The 18,740-nt window shown below is 37.5% G+C and overlaps 1 protein-coding gene across 2 annotated transcripts in view; it reads left to right on the forward strand.

The window, feature by feature from the left end:
* Window positions 1-14,010, forward strand: part of LMBR1 (limb development membrane protein 1) — a 68,931-nt gene extending 54,921 nt beyond the window's left edge. For both annotated transcript variants that reach the window (XM_086865282.1, XM_086865292.1), the window contains 3 exons: window positions 746-812; window positions 5,061-5,222; window positions 7,196-14,010. In XM_086865282.1, the coding sequence (XP_086721408.1) occupies window positions 746-812; window positions 5,061-5,222; window positions 7,196-7,278 (312 nt within the window). In that variant the 3' untranslated portion in view covers window positions 7,279-14,010. The remainder of the gene's footprint in view (window positions 1-745; window positions 813-5,060; window positions 5,223-7,195) is intronic.
* The last annotated feature ends 4,730 nt before the right edge of the window (window positions 14,011-18,740 follow it).

The raw sequence follows: 18,740 nt of genomic DNA on the forward strand, positions 1-18,740 counted from the left end.
TGCAGAATGATTAAAGTAATAAATAGGAGAGAATTGGAATGTTCTTAATATTTCCTGTTGATTGTTTACACCAGGAATAATGTGGAAATAAATACTTAATGTACAAATGTCTACCAACTTTCAAGTTTGTTTTTTTTTTTTCCTTTTGGCTTCTGATAGAACCAGACCTGAAGAAAATGATCCCTTGTGAAAGAAAGTTTCAATTACTCTTTTTAAAGGTTTTACAAGAACAAGAGTAAAATCTAACAGCTGTGAATTTTTTTTGTATTATTTAAAGTAGACAACAGGCATTGCATTGAAAGGAAGCTCTTTGTTGTAATTTTTTAAATAGTGCTAATCCTGCAAGCAGTTACATCCAAGGCTTAAGCTGATGTATCAGTCATCCATTCTAAGCCCATGGAATTGTTCTTTTATAAAACATTCACAGGAAGTAAGTAAACAGTTGATACTTTGCAACATGGTTCTTTTGAATAATTTTGAGTCTGAGCATGCATAACACTTTGATTAAAAGCACATGAATACATATTTGATTTTTTTCTTGGATCATCTTCATCTTGTTTGACACCATGTGGAGTGGAGTGACAGAAGTCAGCAAGACTAACAATATGTTACTGTAAATTGCTTTAGGTTCAATTTGAAGAATGTGCCTTTTAAGAATTCTTTTTCATCTTGACCACTGTTTTTCTTTGTGTTCCCTTCAGAAATCCCATTTATCATTTAAATGCTGTTTGTCATTTTCATACAGATAATTGGAAACTGTGTCTCAATCTTGGTGCTGAGCTCTGCTTTGCCAGTGATGTCAAGGACACTGGGTAAGTGAAATGGAAGTAACATCATTCTGAAAGATGTTTACTTGAATTAAAAAATGCAAGAAAAAAAAAAGAGCCTGTAGCTGTATTTCCCATAATATGTATGTAACTTGCCATCACTTTCAGTGGAAAAAGCATGTATCTTTGGCCTTCATTTCTACATGAACATGAACTGTAGAACACACATCTGTGTACATGAACTGCAGAACATACTTTCTAAAAAGAAAATATTCTAAGCAATTTTTAGAGACTGTTATTTAAGAAGGTCAGATTTGAAACTTCTTAAAATGGATTGTGAGATGAAAGTACAGGAAAACTGATTGTCCAGAGCAGTATGAAATAATTTCATGCTCACTGTCAAAAAATACATTTGAGATTTGGTTTCTGAAATTTGAGGTAACACTGAGTGCAAATGCTTTTTAAAAACAGTTAATGATTCCTCATTAAATAAGTTTAATCAGCCGTGATATCAGGCTCCTTTTGCTTTCCTTACAGTAGCATCCTTGTATTTTTTGTTAACTTAATTTTTAAAATTTAACAATTTGGAGTCTACAATATCAGAACTGAAGAGCTGATTTTATTGCTAAGGATTGGCAGTAGCATTTAAAGTAGTTAAGCTGTTTTAACCAGTTGGAAAGACGTGTTGTATCTTCACTTTAATTAGGTAATCTTCAGCTTGAATTCTTGAAGTTAAATTGCAAGGCTATTACATGTTTTAAGTCATGCAGAATCCTTGTAGCTAATGTGAATTTCATTGGGAACATTAAATAGAACAAAACAAGAATCTTCACCTCAGGCTGTACAAGTCTCAAGTACAAGCTTAGAAGTTTGAGCTCAGGCCCACAGATCAGCAGTGTGTGCTCAGTAGTTCTGTAGTTGGTTTTTCCTTTCAGGGAGAATACTCTTGAGTCAAGAGTAGTTCATAATTTTCCAGTAAATTATATTGTATATTCTGATACTACATATATCTACAGATGAAGTATTTTAATAAACTATAAATTATTTCTATAGCAAATGAAAAACCCTCTGGAATGCATTTTGGAGCATTGAATCTTAATAGGTGTTCTCGAACTTACTTTAAAAAAGTCTGTAGTAAAACTCCACAAAAATGCAGAAGAGTAATTCAAGTACTTAAAGCAGTGCAGGTTTAAAGTATAACCAGTATGAAAAAGGCCTAAGAAGTGAAATAGTTCTTGCATGCGGAGCCAGATGTTACACAGAAAAATCACTGTTTTGGAATAGAATTGTAACATAAGTTTGTGTCCACTAAGTTACTGTATTCAAGACTTGTTTAAAAGAAAATAAAATTAATTGTTAATGATCCATGAGATTACCAGTTGATAATAACCAGATTCTGTGGCAGTAAGTACACGCTGGGTCCATTGTTGTCTCATAGGAAACAGATTAATGGTAAAACTCACTTAAAAACCTGACTAACAAGTGAAATTCCTGAATAGTTTGCCATAGAGATAAATAAAAGAAGAAAAAAGATGGAACAATTAACACACAGCTAACAAATGCACAGTCACAGCTGTCCAAACAGGATTAATAGAGTGTATTAGAGTACAGTGAGTCATGTGGTGCTTTGCAGAAATATCAATGTGTGTTGCACTACATGCCACTGCCCTGTGGCACTGAATAGATGAAAAGAAATAAATATGTTAAGCAGATTCATAGTCTTTTCACTTTATTAAAAAAGCAAGATTCTAGACTATACAGAAAAGACTAGACTTTATCCTTATGGGAAAGGTGAAAAAGCAAAAGTTATCTAATACATGTGCTGACCTTCTTCAGCTTTTAAAAATGGAAATAGTTTCTTACGTGTTTCATAGCATTCTAATTAGATATATAGGTGGTGAATATGTCTAATCTGTCATTCTTCTGGAACTCCAGGAAAGTTTTAAACTAAGTTATTTTGCTTAAATAAGTTAACTCATATTTTCCCAGAACTTTTCAGCCTTTTAGTAGCCCTTCTGAAATGTTTCCCACCAGCACCATACTGCTAATCACAGAGAAACAATTGAGAGCAAGGCACTTAATAGTCAAGAATACAAAACCAAAGAATTCCAGAGAAAATTGAACTCTAGCATATGGAAATTTTCCTAGAATTCTACACTTGAGTATTACATGCAAGCAAATGGGGATTTAAATTTTATTTGTGTGTGCTGTCTAAAGCCTACTACTTACTTTTAACCTGAGGAATTTTTAACTGTTTATTTGATAAAATTTCATCAACTTTTGTGTGTATGTACTTGTGCCATTAGATATGCAAGTTTTTGTTCAGTTACTGAAGAGTTACTAAAAATCTTGTTTTTTTCTCTGTGGGCTGAGTAGAGGCTACTTCTGTAAGAAAGTAATCAAAACCTTTTTAACCTTTTCCTCCCATGAGTTTACAGATTGTTCCTATGTCACTTTTCTAAAGAGCAGTGACTTTTTCTGTTTGTAAGAAGAAATTGTATGTAATTTATGGACAATAATTTCCCTACCTACTCTAACAGAAGTGTCAGGGTTCATTTGTTTGTCCTTGCAACACTGCTCCATGGCTCACTGTTCTTCTGGACCACTATGTATCAACAAATGTTTCTCCTTTTCCAGAGAATTCCAGTTCTCTGCCTGTTTTGTTCCTTTTCCTTTAGTTTTGGAAGCCTGTACATTCAAACCTGACTTTCTTAATTTTCATGTGGCTCCACAGTCTGACTAAAACACTGCTTGCTGCTTTGGGGATGTTAAGGACACTGTTTTCCTTCAAGTGGGAAAGCAGCTCTGTGTTTATTGTCCTTCATCTCTTTACCAGTTAATTCAGACAGATGGTTTCTTCTTTCTGTGCTGAGACCTTCTGTGCTTTTTTTAATATTTCTCCCTGCCTCTTTTGCTGTTTTCATCAGTGATTGTTTTGTTTCATCCTTTGAAACTACTTGTTTTAATTTCAGTATTTTTTCCTTCGACCAAATTCAATTCTCATGTTTTAATTTAAATGACTGATGCTGAGTATAACAAGTGTGTGTAGCTTTTAACAGTGTGATAGCTGGCTTGCAAGTCTTGGGTATACAGCTACAATGAGAGTGTTGGATTTAGCCTTGGAAGAAGTACAACTGAACCTTAATTCTGTCTCTTCATTTATTATCACTTTTGAAGTCAGTTTTTAAAAGCCCCAAAACACTTTCAAAATAAGATGATAGAAAATCAGGAGCTTTCAGGAGTTTCAGAGCTGGGGCTGCTTTGTCATTGCCTCGTTTGCTGCTGCCATTTTAGTTCTGGGACAGGGTCAGCTTCCTGCTTCTGCACTACTGTGAGGGCACACTTCCTTTTGACATCATCTGTGCCAAAGGATTTTTGGGAATACAGCAGCTTTTGAATCCTAGACAATGGTCATGTGGCTGTCATCTCAATGTTCTGCCCTGTGTTCAGTGCAGTACTCCATGACACCTGACAAAGGAGCAACCTGTACTTCTTCCTCTTCTGCCTTCTGCAATGGGCCCTACACCCTGTAGATGCTTCCATGTTTCAGAAAAATGTTGTTCAACTTAATTAGTGATTGACAGGCCTTTGATCAGCACAAAGCCCAAGTGTCAGGGCTGGAGGTGCCCTGTGAAGGAGACCTGTCAGCACCATCTTTCAGCCTCTTTTCCTTCTGGTGGTGGGTGTATCCAGGAGAAAAACTGCAGTCGGAAAGATGTCTTTAAACTTGGGTTTCAAAAGCAGTGCTCTGGAAGAACACTTAAAAGGTTTAGTGTTTACCATAAGATGTTGTGGCTCTCATAGAAAGGCTGTTTGCTCCCTATATCTTTTTTAAAAAAAAAAAAAAAAAAAGAAAGCTCAAGGTGCATTTCATTTGTTTCTGGAATCACGAAGGATTTTATAGAAGCTGAGGTTTCAAGTAGTTTTCATACTAAAGCTGGTTTTTCCTAGTCACATTTACTGAAATTATGAAGTTCTTACCTAGAATAGACAATTCATTTCAACTCCCATTATTCAACCATTTTACTATGAAATTTAAAAGAATATTTTGATGAAGGTATCTTACAGTTTTGTAGTGACCAACCAACATTGTCTTGTGTGTTTAGCCATGTGTCTTTTGGTGTGCTGTCTGTAAGAATTTTGCATCCAAATGTAAATGTAATAGAAGGAAATTTTTGCATTTCTTAAAAAAGTTAGAAATATTTATTTAAAAAAAAATATTAAAATACTTTATTATATATGCTATGTATTTATATATTATGATATTACATTTTTATATATTTATAATAACAGGAATCACCAGATTCGATCTCCTTGGAGACTTTGGAAGGTTCAACTGGCTGGGGAACTTCTATATTGTGTTATCTTACAACTTGCTCTTTGCTATCATGACAACGTTGTGTCTGGTCAGAAAATTCACTTCTGCTGTGCGAGAAGAGCTCCTGAAGGCATTAGGTAACACAGCCCTGAAAGTTCACTGGGTGCTTGACCACTCCCTTTCTCCACCACTGACACCTTGATGTGCTACTGGTAATGTTCTGTCACAGCTCACAGAATACACTTTTTCTGTGGAAATTTCTCCAAGTTATGGTGTGAGGATGAATAACATTGTGTTGTTTTTTGAAGAGTCCAGAGCTAGGGGTAAAGTGTTGATTTTAATGATACACCTGTGGTAATTATTGATCTCCAGTTGGATTTTCAGTCTTTTCTTCAGAAACATTCTCATTGCTATGAGCAGTTATTCCAAACTGAAACTTCAACTTGTGTATGGGTTGGCTTTTTCCTTTTTTGTTTAAAGCAGCTTGTTAGTTACCTAAAAATAGTTAGCAGAGATCTTAACTACTTTGTTGTCATACTTATTTTGGAACATCTATTCAGAAAATCTTTGTACAGAATATATAGAACTTTAGGAAGTGTCTGAGTAAAGCCTGTACCTGATTTCATCAAAAATTTCATCAAATTTTGCATTGATATTTCTTGACCATAAAAGAAAAGATTGAAACACATTTGATACTAAGAGGAGAAATTTTTATTTTTGTATTGTTGTTGCCCTATTTTTACTAATTAACAAAGCTCCTCTCTCTTTAGATCCTTAGAGTAGTATTTGCTTAAATTGAAAGAATTAATGTTGAAACTTTAGTGTTTTTTGTAATTAAGGGTTCAGTTTGCATCATCTGGAAGTTACTCATGTTAGTTTTCATGTTAGTTAACTGCTTTCAGAATTGTGATGCTGAAACAAAATCCAAGCACTTGTCAGAGTGCTGGTAGAAGATTAGTTTAAAATTGTTGTAAAATAATTAAAGTGTTCAATAAAAAATTACAGATGTTGAAGGCAGATTAACAAACATAAAAATGCAGTCATAGTAAGGTAATGGTCACTGGATTTGACACAAGTAGAGACTCTCAAACCCTGAAATGTGCACTTTCCTGGCACAAATTTGGTTTTTCCATGCTGTACATCACAAATGGTGTCTTTTGTCCCATGGAATTCAAAGAATGAGAACCAAAATTGGCCTATGACCAAAAAATTCACATATTAAGACTACAAATAAGACAATATTAAGGAGATTTTGGTTTTGTGGTAGTGCAGTCAGTTTTGGAATTTCAATTCCAACAGTGCAAGAGATTTAACTTCATACATCATGGCACTTCAGTAAAACATTCAATGTAGTCTACACAAAATGAATAAGAAACTCTTTCCAGGTTTTATTCATAGCTTTAGAGACTTGATAGGAGATTTCAGAGAGTAACTGTAGCAAGCAAGAAAGGACTGACATCATACCTCTTTTGAATGAAATATGGCTAAGTTCACCAGCTTTCTTCATCTTCCCCCCTCCCAAGGGAAAAAAAAAAGAAAAAGAGTAATTCAACTGCTTGCCTGGGACAGGATGTGAGACTTGAATTAGCACTCAGGGTAAAGAATTGTGCAATAAGAACAAATGGCTGGAAACAGAGCTAAATCAGTAATAGTGTAGTCCTAAAAAATGTAGTTAGACATATAAATAGTTTAGAGAAGTGATTTGGTCATTGCCAGTGACTTTAAGATCAGCAGTGGATGATTTACAAAAAGATGTTATAGTTTAAAATAAATACTTTAGGTAATTATTTAGGTCTTTGTAGGTGACAAGGTAAACTATTGCAAATCTTTCTTGGTTCTTAATATCTGAGCCTGTGATTTAAAAAGTAGAAAGTTAGGATTCTCTGTATTCCATGCTTGCCCACTGTAATGGATTTTCTCACTTAAACAACACTGAGGGAATTTTTCAGAAGTAATCCTTACAGGGAGGTAGAACATCAGTTCTGGTCTTCAGCAAATGTGTAGTCCACAATCACAATGTAGAATTTGGATTGTCTGTGTTCTTTTGGATACCTGTGTGCCTGAAACAAGGGGGAGTCTTAGTTTTTCCTTATTCTGTAATGTTTTGCAGGATTAGATAAACTTCATCTGTCAAACAATCCAAGAGACTCGGAGACAAAGCCTTCTGCAAATGGCCATCAGAAAACACTGTGATAACAATCACCTACAATCAACAGAGCTGAAAACATCAACCTCATGGCATTCCTGTCATCTCATCAGCATTTTTATATTGCTTTTAGTTGTTAGTTTGGTTTGAGCCTTGTCTCATTTTGATGCTGTGTGCTTCTGAGGAGATTAGGTGTGTCAGATTCTTCTCTTTCCAGTGAACTTTTGGTCTGCTTGTTTATTTCCCAGTAAGTTAATGCAGGAGGTGCCTTGAAGACTGGAAGCTGAAGAGAAAAATGCATTCCTTTTTATTTGTTGAAAGTTTCACATCCTTATTTTTAAATTTGCTACCATTTGAATGCACAGTACCTCCTGTTTTACACAAACACAGCTATAAAGAATAACTCTGTGACTTGATTGAAAAAAAGAAAAGAAGAAAACATACACTTGAAGGCCAATATGACCCTTACTGGAAATGTAAAGTACCTGGAGTCATTCTCCGTGACAGGAGATAAACAGCTCTACTGAGAGTGAGTTAAAAAAGACAGGAAAGATCACAGTTCCCTCGGTGCTGGATGCAGTAGGCTGTGTCATGGAGCTTTCTTGGCAGGCCAGTGTTTTCAGCTCTCTGTCCTTGGCTCTAAATGCCAGCTTGCTTTATTGGTGGTCAAACGATGTCTTATGGAAATCCAAGATGAACATTAACTTCAGTGTTAAATCTGAGCCTAGTATGCTTTGTCAAAAGCTGTGTAGACCCCCTGTCACAGCTCTCACAGTTCTGTGAGCAGTTGTGCCCAGGAGGTCCCTTCCCCTGCCCAGTACCCCCTGTGAAATTCTCCATGAACTTTTCCATCAAGTAAGAGCTTCACACTTCTTGATGTGTGTAAGCAGTACCTGGAATCGATGCAAGGAGCACAGGCCTAGGAGGCTGCAGTTGCAGTTTTCTACAATCTTTAATTCAAATTTAATTTCTCTGAATTTATACTTCAGTTACCAGGATTTCTGTTCAGTGGCATAATCCAGTTATCTGTCACTATCCTGTTTTTTAATGTACACATGAACATGTATATAGGCCCATATGTGTAGATATCATAAATTAAATTCTAAGGTTATAGAGGTGACAATAGGTGGTTTGGTAAGTAAAACTTGTGTGTTCAGTCTTGGTAGTTTGAATTTCTGCAGTGTTACAGTGTAACTGCTCAGAGGCCTTAGATTCAAGATGGCATCAGTGAGTGATAATGTCCTTTCTTGTAGCATTTCCTTGCAGCCTTAGGAATCCTTTAAGCAGTTTATAGTAAAGAAAAATACCAAGTAAGTATTCAAAATCTGGTTGCACTTTTGTCCTGCTCAGCCACAGGTAATCTTCAAACAGACTGGAATGGGGACACCTTCATTGAGTGCCCATCACGTAGGGAGCCAGAAAATTTTCCTGTTCTTTTCCCGTTTGTGTAAAACAAAACTGCCTGTCTGTAGTTTGAGGTCTTAGTTGGTGACAACTTGGTTTCCAGTGTGGTTCCAAAGTAAGGTAAACCTTGTGTCAGAAACTCTTTGGCTTTTCTCCTGAGATGACTGCTCTGGGCTGTAGACCTTATTGCTGTGTGTGTGAATGTCTGCTTGGTTGTTTTCCCCTAAAGTGCTTCAAAAATCACGCTCCAGTACACATGAGGATTTCTCTTTATTGCAGCTGCCTTTTCTGACCTGAACTGGGGCATAATGTAAATATTTCTGTAGTAAACATGATTCTAGAGAATTACTTTTTTTTTTGTGTGTGTGTGATTAGTATAAATCCAAGGTTTATTGAACTGACTGTTGATGGGTTGTATCAAGTCTTGGAAGAAAAAGTAAAATTACTTGATTTCACTAAGATTTACAAGCATCTTTTCTTTGTTTAATGCTGACACTTTAGTGAGAAATCTTTAAGTTCTACAACCAATAACAGAGAGCTATAATTAAAAGTTGTTCTAAAATGAGTTTATATTTAAGATACTGGGAGATATATTATTAGGGACATCAGTCAGATATTCTCAGAGCTTGTAGCCTTATGTATTGGCATCATAGTTAAAAACTGGTGACATGTGTTCACTTTTTCATGCAACTCATTGTATGACCAAAATTGTTCTCATGTCTTAATTGTTCAGGTGACTCGTGGTGTGTGAGGCCAGTTAGCTTTATAGAAATATTTCTGTTAAAATGTTAAGACAGTTAATACACTCTGAAGAAATTAATATTAGAAATAAACCTAGGAGTATGAACCAGCATAGGTCTTGTTCTTTGTGCCTTTGGAGAGGTGTTTGTCATGGCATCAGTGACCCAAGAACACAGAAGAAGGTGGACTATAATTTGTGTGTGGCTTCTGCAAGTGAGTTGGGCAATTACTTCAACTGAGCAGGGGCAGTTCCTGTCGAGAAGCACCCAAGCTTCAGGCAAGACTTTAAAAACTCTTTTTCAAAACAAATGTTAGAGCCTCGACTATCCCCACCCCTTCTGCTGGATTCTGCAGGCAGATGTGTGGGTTAAGGCTACATTAGGGAAAACTTTACCCTGGACTCTTTGAGATGGTTGAGGTGCTGTGTGGTTTCCAAGATGGGTGAGAAATTCAGAACTACCCTATGTAACTACTGACAGTGTTTTGTTTTAAAATCAACTGCTGATATTGTGACACTGTCTACATTAAAATATGCCTTTGGCCTTGAAAATGACATGCTTATGCAAAGCTTTGTCACTGCATGCAAGATACAGGTCACTGTATACTTTTTCACAGAAGCATATGGTCACTTAAGTACAAGCAACTGGTAATTCATTAATGGATATTGACAATACATTCCTAGTATTTTGACTCATGTAGAGTCAGGTGGTCTATACCTTCAAGGTATATACAGCTGATCTTAGTAACATTAACATCTGCCTCACTTCTTATGAGGCAAAAAGCACATCAATGCTTCCATCTTCAACTAGATACCACACAAGACCAAAAAATAGATGTAAACTGAGTGTTTTAATTTAGCTGTTTTTTGGCTTTTTTTTTCTGTGTTGGTAGCACAATATTAAATGCAATTGCAGAACTGTAATATTTGTGGGGTTTTTAAGCATAAAGCACACATGCTTATCACTTTAAGCTAAAAAATAATAGTATTGGTTTAATGTACAAGTTACAGTTTTGCATTCATAGGGAACTTTGTTTACTGTCTGTAATGTGCTGTTTATTATTGGCCCTGTTCCTCTGATACCTTTGAGCCTGTTGGCTGTTTTAGTGTCATAGAGATTAAAAATTTGACAAGTTGTTTTCCATGTCTGGTTCCCAAGTACCACCTGGAGCACCGGTGGAGGGAGGGCTGGGCTGCCTGTGCAGGCAGGAGCTCCTGCAGCAGGTGCTTGGCAGGATGGACACGGGAGCAGATCCTGGGGACATGTCCCCTCCTGTGTCACCAGGAGTGGCACATCCTCCTCTGTGTCACCAGGGGTGGCTGCAGCCCCTGTCCATCCCACCATGTCTCTGCCACTCACCTGAGGCTGTGCAGCAGCTGATGCTGCTTGAGGTGCTCACATGTGCCCAGTGCTGTGAAGACACAATGGCCCTTTTCTTAAGGAATTTACAGTCTAAATTAGAAAGGAATAAGGTAGAAAAAGAAAGTTGTTGGCCTCTTCCTGCATGTGTCTTTTCTTGAGTTGTTGAAGCATGCTTTAGGTTATTTCCCATCTCTTTTTCCTCTTCCAGAAGTGGGGTGGTAGTGTATGTACAGCAGCTGAGCCTTACCCTTAGTGGACTGGTGTCTAAAATTTAGAAATAACAAGAAAGCAGCTAAATTCTATTTACCATCGTCTCTGATCTTGAAAATAGCATTTTTTAAAATCAAGATGAAATACTCTAAACAGAGACAGGACATGAAGGCCATGTAAATAACCTCTTCAAAAAGAAATGCTCTTAGTTTTATTTAAAAGTGTTAATGTGAACTGTGAAGCTTTAATTGCTTTAATGAAATAAGATTCCCTACCTCCTAGTGTTAGGATTTGTGTTGTTATTTTAGTGCTGAGTTGAGACAATATTACCTACACTGACTTCCCTCCCCAACCCGTGAACACTGAAGTTGCTGTTGGTAATCTGGCAGTTTATCAGTCACATTGTCAGGATTTGAACTTTACAAAAATGTATCCCATTCAGCAAGTGCAAACTAAGGCCACAGCCACCAGCCACATGGTGATATAGCTTCTGTCCCCTTTTCTACCTTGCCCCCTTGGGACAGACAAAACATGAAATAGAAGAAGAATCCACATAGATTTGATTTATGTACTGTAAGAAAACATACTAAAGGCAATTTTAATTGAAGGGTTTTGAAATATTTCACAACTGTAGCACCTAAAACTCTTCTTTCAAAGAGAAAGAAGATTGTGTATCATTAGTATACAAATGTCAATTGTATGTTCTCTAAATAAGCCAGTAATTCACTGACACTGAAAAAAAAATTCATCACTTCTTGAAACCTTCTTTGTGATTCACAATGAAACAGTATCTTGGACTTTTATAGAAGCCTGTGAACTTCTGAAGGTATCTCTGTCTTGGCAACAGAAACCTGGGAATGCTTGCTACTTTTATGTTAATTACCATATTTTATCATAACTTTTTAGTTTCATTTAGTGCTCATAATTTTTAAAATATATATATAGCATTAAATGTTTTAACAAATATGACTCCAAACAGTCAAAGAGATAGTGTGAGAAATATTCTGTAAATGCTGATATTGACATACTGAATTCCAAGCTATTTAGAAACTGTCTGTATGAAGGCCTTATTTCAACATAGAAATTAGGAAATCCTAATCCTTAAAGGCTTTTAGGTATCTGAATGTAGATGTGTACCTACTTGAGCACTTTGGAATGCTGCTTCTAGGTGTTTGTTGATCACTAACCCCAAGTGTTGCTGTTGCTTTTCTCCCTATCCCCATTACATTAAGTTTTATAGTCGGCATCACTGGATGAAGCTCCTGTCCTGAACAGGACTTTATTTTGCATTCCTCATCTATTCCCTGCTTCCATAGGTACCAGCTATTGAAGTATTGGGCCACTTGCTTTGATTTTAATGAATTTCTTTTTCCATGTAGCCTGTACAGAGAGATTACCTTGTTAGAACTGTTCTTCCACTACAAAAATGTTCACTTTTATTAATTTTTTACCACTAGACTCCATTTAAGCAATCCTGTCACTAGAGGGTCCTCTAACAAATTACCAAGAGTTCAAGTCAGTTTGAATCATGAATGAGAGGGTTTAGCCATTGCATCTATTTGTGCTTTTAGCTTCCAGTGGTATGAGGGCACAGCCCCACTTTTCAGTGAGGGGAATGAGCTGGTTGGGCTGCTGGGAGCCCCTGGGTGGCTGTCACTGCAGGCTGGCTCCTCTTGTGGGCCTGCTCTGCAGCTCATCTACTGTGGGATGTACAGAGAGACCTCAGCTCTCACTGCCTCCCTCAGTGGGAGGTGGACACACTTTGTGTCTGCTCTTGTTTTCTCATCAGGGTCAGGCTTTATGAGGTGCTGAGGTGAGGCTCTTCCCCTGTTCTCTGGAATTTTGTATTTCATGTGTGTGAGTATATTTTGGGTCCTCTCTCCCCATGTGAATTGACCATTCAGAGAAGTGGCATGATGGTGATACTTGTGCAGTGGATTCAGTGGGTGTGTTTAAATGCTTAAGAAGAAAATTAGCCCGTGCACGATTTCCCTTTTCCCCCATAACCGTGAGTTTATTCCAGTTTGGACCAAAATTATTAAGAGTCACAAAATCTTAGTGAGTACTTTCTCCTCCTTGGCTTAGTATAACAAAAAAAATTCAGTCACTTTTACTTTCTTAAATGTAAGTTCCAAAGTATTTTTGCCTTATTTGGTGTGATTTCTGTTGCTTTAAAGAGAAGTGGATAGAAAAAGAAGATACATTTGGGTCATGAGAAATCTTGGTGTGTGTGTATGAAACACATGTACACAAAAAAGGTTCATTTCCTTTCCTGTGGGGTTTGGGACCCAACTGCATACCACCTAAACAGAAATCACATGTTGCTCTTGTCTTTAAAAATTAAAAATTTTGTCTTTTAAATTCCCAGTGAGGAGACTGAGGATATTCTCAGGGTGCTGCTGGCACCCTGATCCCTGTCACATGGAATTGGCTTCAAGTGTGCTTGGATGGCATGACCATAAAACCACAATTCTTAGCTGTTGGTGCTGCTGACTGGGCTGTGATGATGGCAGCAGGTACCTTCACTGTGCACATTCAGGTTTGTCACTGCGGTGTTACTGGTTAATATCACAGTTTACAAAAATAATTAAAAATTACGCACAATCCATAAACCGTGTGAGGGTGGGAGATGCTGAATGGAACTGGTGGTTCCCTCTTGGTCTGATTTGTGCTTTAGGTTTTGTAAACTCCACAGTCTTGAGCAACTGACTTTTCTTTCACATGGATGTATCTGACCAAGGTATAACACAGCTGAAAAATTGTGCTTTGAGTGTTATTTCAATCACAACAGTTTTTGGTGTAGATACCTTCTCCCCACCAAACCCTTCCTGGTTCATTTTAGGTCATCCAGAATTATGATTTATAATGTTCTCTTGTTGTGGGTATTTTGTTGTGTTACAAAAAAAATTGAAAATATCTGTTGCCTTAGCTAGGCTGATTTTTTTTGTTTCGTGGAAAGCAGTGGTAATATGTTTTTTTTTCCTTTGTTTGAAATGTTACACTGAATGTTTTGTAGGAAACTTTTTTTTTACTGTGTTTTCAATAAAGGTAAAGTGTGATTTATAGCAGAGTTTTGTGTCTTTTTTTGTTAAAAGCAATGAAAAAAGAAGAATCTGTCATTCGAAATTATCCTGTCAGTACTTGGTATGAATAATTCCTCTCTTCTTCCTCCTCCCAATTTAACCTGCTTTTGAGATTCTCAAATTGGTTGCATTTCTAAAATAGCTGAGGTAGGGAAAGTGATGGAGATTGCTCTACATTCAGAGGCATCATTGCCCTGTGTTTTAAGACAGGTGTGCAATTATTTTGAACTCTCTGCTTTAGGCCAGTGGGGATTGTTTATAGCTAAGTATGCTCATTATGTAATTTGTAAGTAATTTTCAATTGCTTAATGGCTTGACTGAAGGGCAATTTTTGCATCTTAAACCCCTGACCACCATGCTTCCTAAACTGTCTGTAACTTAAACAGCTTCAGACTTTAAATTCCATTTCACAGGAGAGTTTAGGCAGTTTTTAAAGTTCAAGAATCACGTGGCTGGAAGGGACCTGGAGATGTTTGATCCATCCAGCTGCACAGGATCATAGCTGTGTTATTCTTGGTATTTAACCAGCCTGGCAGGGGCTGTCTGTGATGGGATTGCTGTGCTGTCTCTAGGCAGTATATTCCAGTGTTTGATTGTCCAAGATTTCAGAAATGTCAAATGTGAAGGGCCCTTGTCATGCTTTAAGCTTTAATTTTATTCTCAAACATCCATAGTGAAACAAACCTTTCTGCTTGCGCCAGCTTTTTCCACACCTGAAAGGTTACATTTCCCTTTATTTCCTATATGAGAAGTGACCCACAATTCCCTCAATGGTTTTATGGAAGTGTCTTATCATACTTTTTGCTATCTGTGGGTATGCTTATGTATTTCTGGAAATGCAGAGCTCAAGTGGACACAGAAACCTCCAAGCCTGAGCTCTGGCACTACATCATGTCTTCAGTATTTCTTTATATTTTTTTGTCATTGATCAGTTTGGGTTGGTTTTTGTGACAGACAGTGGAGAAGAGGCATCTCAGGGGTTGTCCTCAGTATAGATTTTTATGCCTTCTTACTGTCTTGAGTATGTTTCTGAATGTTGCATAAAGGCCTTCATATCTGAAGATGCTCCCACAGGTGCTCAACAAAATAAATGTCTAAAAGGATTGCTTTTCTTGAATTTAATCATTCTGAGTGCAATCCTAGCTCACTGTGTCCACTTCCTCCTAATGTACTCCTGTATCTGAAAGCTCTGCAGGGACTCACACAAGCCTTAGGCTTGTCTGTGTGCAGTAGTTTTAAGAGGCATTTTGACATCTGTATCATGACCAGGCAACGTGAGCCTTTCTCTTCATTTCCTGTGAGAGAAAACTGATAGGAAAAGAAGCCATTTCTTCAGGGAGTGTGGATTGGGAAGTGGGAGGTGAGGTGGCAGAAGGGTTGAGCTCAAGGTCAGACAGCCTCATGGCACCTGAACACTTTCCTATTGTTTCATTTAACTTTTTTTTTCTTTTGGTACATTTTCTCTACCAGTACATTTGCTCCATTCCAGCTGCAAAAGTGACCCTTCATAGCATAGATCAGAGTAGCTAAAATGAAATTCTCTAGACCCAAACAAACCAAGAGCACAGATCTCACAAGAATCCCTCAAATTATGTGGAAAACTCACTAAGAATTTATATAAGCTTTGAACTTCCTAAATTTTCTGCTAGCATGACCTCATATTCTTTTTATTCTGTGGTCTGATTCAGTGCTGAGAACTGCTACGATTCACTGTGTTCCCAAATGATCCCTAACACAACAGGATATTGAAAGGATGTATCCATTTGTCAGTAGAATTGGATTAATTTCCTTTTTAGTAAATGTTGATCTAGCAATGTAACATAAAAGAAGTTCCCTGAGAGCCTTTGTATTGTGGATGTATTTCAATTCCCAAGTGATGGGAAAAGCAGCAGCCCCTCCTGTACTCTGTGAGAGAATTCTGTGTAGCAAAGAGCAGGTGGGGAACCTGGTGCTTCCCCTCACAACTGCTCAGTGTAAAGAAAGAAACATCCCGGTCTCTCCCACCCAGACATTCACACTGACCTTCAGTGGTATGTGTAAAACAAAAAACACAAGCAACAGTCCCACCACAGGCCTCCTCTAATATTTACACTTTGTGATCTCCAAACAATCCCTAGCGGTGCCTCTCTGAATGACTCGTGAAACACTGCTTATATCTTTAATATTTTAATGTGATTATGTATTTAATCAATAAAACCCCTGGTAAGTTTTACCTGACTGTTGTTTGCTGGGTTCTAGAACTGAATCGCTGCATTGCAATTTTAAATGCCCTTACTGATTTCATATTAAAATCTGGCTTCAGGAAGAACAAGGTAAGATTACACCAAACTCTTATGTAATTTGGTGTTTCTGATCACAATCAAGTAAAGGTTGATCCATTTGAAAACACTTCTGGCCCTGAATTATGCTTGGTCTTCATTTGCAGTGGTGTCAGACCTGACCTGTAAAAAAAAATAAGAGGAAAAATTTTTTCCTGCATGAAACAGGGATCTATGAAGTTCCTCTGCTGCTAAGATACTATGTTCTTTGAGGTACTCCTGGATTTTCTGTAGTATTACCTGACCCAACTCCTATCCATCAAGCAGTAAATAAAGTCTAAGGTTGGGAAGAAAAAGAAATGTAACTGAAATTTAATCCAGAATTTTACCTGGCAAGTCAGCATGAACTATCAGCATGAATGGAGAGGAAGTCAGCATTTTTAATAATTTGTTATTGTCACGTTCTAGGATGTAAAAATGAAATTCTACCCTGTTTTAATACGTATTACTGAATAAATTTTTTTATCCTAGAATAACAAGCAGAGCAATTGAATTTATTTCTGAAAACACCATACCCTGTACATTTTAGGTCTGAGACTTCCTAAAGCTTGGACAGAGTGGCATAAAGTGACTGTGAAATCCCCCATCGGTATGCAAAGCTGCATCAGTCATCTGTACAGCAGCACAAGACTATGATAAAATGAAACGATGAAACAAAGCGCCGAGCTGAACTTTGTCCACGGGGAAGCCTTTTTAAGTGATCCAATGTCAGCAAATTGCTTACTAATGTGTTGACTTATGGCAACCCTCAAAAGTAAAATGAAAAGGCTGGAATTTACAGCGTATCAATGAATCAGTTGATAAGCTTTTACTGGTTTAATATCCTCCTAGTTTTGCTGCTTGGAGCCACTTCAGGTTAGCAACAGAATGTTTACCATCTCTGTGTGATAAAGGAAGTCAAACGACTAAACAAATTCCAAGACCATTATATTGTTTGGTGAGATTTAAATTAAAATCATTGGGAGAAATCATGTGGAGGGGGGAGGAAGAAGCTAAAGTCAACTGCATCATTTCACAGTGACCTACCTCGCTTCCTAAACAATGGCAGGGTTTTAGCAGAGCTGGAGATAATGTAATGCATTAGAAAAGATTTAATTGCACTAATAAAAGGCTATACCACAATTAAATGACATAAAGAGTGACATTTATAGGTGGGATCAAAGAAATTCACTACCTAACATGCTGAAGCAACACTGCTCTCTGTGTATATGAGTGCTAAAAAGTAGCCTACTTTGGTTTCAGTGACCTTTCTTATCTCCTTTGATCTAGATTATTAAAAATTTTAATGTCAGGTATAATAAGGGCTACTGTAGCATCCTGAAACAAGCAATATGTGTCCTTCCTAGCACTAATATTTCAGACCTTGTTTTTTATTTTGTGATATTTATTTAAGCATATGAAACTTGACATTTAACCTTTGTGATTCTTCCAGAGGCAGCAGGGTTATTAAAAAAATAGTTTTTTGGGGTTTTTTTAAGCTATTGTGATGCCATTTGATTATGCTAATGTTTAGGGAGTGACCTTTTAATACCACAGTTCAATTTTGAGAAGCAAATTTTATTTTAGAAAAGCTTTTTAGTGTCTGGAAATGGATAGCTCCTTGTGAAAACTCTCTAATGTTTTTGTTAACCAACACTTAAAAGTGTCAGAGCGAACAGCAGGAAAACTCATCTACAGTTCCCACTTGAAAGCCACTAAGAAAAATAAGTGCAGGTCCTTTAATCACAGCTTGCACTGAATTTATTCAAATCTGTCTCATTGTTATGAGAAGACTTTATAAATTTATTCTTAATGGAAGGTGGAGAAGCGGTGCCCGTTTTGTTCCCTGTAAAATCCTGAAGTGTAACCTGTGAGAATGAGTTCCTGGTGCTGGGGCCTCTCTCTGGACACTGGAGGTTGGATGAAAACCTCCCCTGGATTTTAAAACTGTGGGCTGAAATGTGGGCAGCTGGGTACCAAAGACACAGACCCCAAAGCTGGCCCAGGGGAGGCAGCTTGGAGGGTTCCTGCTGTAGCCACTGGAGGTTCAGTGTGAGAAATTTTGACCAATGACATTCAGCTGCAGCTTTCAGCATATTTAGGAGCCTTTTTCAACCTCCTGTTGCTGACACCTTATTTCATGGCTTAGCACAGCCTCTTGGGCCCATGGGAAACTGGCAGCCTTCTGGGGAAACAGGCCTACATCTGCTGCCCCAGCTTTCAAACAGCAGGAAAATCAAGGTGTTGCTGTTGTCTGTTCCAGTCATGCTTCTTGAGGAGTGTCACAACCTGCTGACAGGTTAATTTATTCCAAACTTAAGGGCTTGAGCACTTCTAGTGTAACATCAGCATTTTCACCTTCATATTCTTTTTCTGTGCTACCGGGAAGGATTTTTCATCGGTTCTAAAGAGG

The sequence above is a fragment of the Cyanistes caeruleus genome, chromosome 1 (assembly GCF_971803275.1).
Source record: "Cyanistes caeruleus chromosome 1, bCyaCae1.hap1.1, whole genome shotgun sequence".
NCBI classification, from domain to species: domain Eukaryota; kingdom Metazoa; phylum Chordata; class Aves; order Passeriformes; family Paridae; genus Cyanistes; species Cyanistes caeruleus.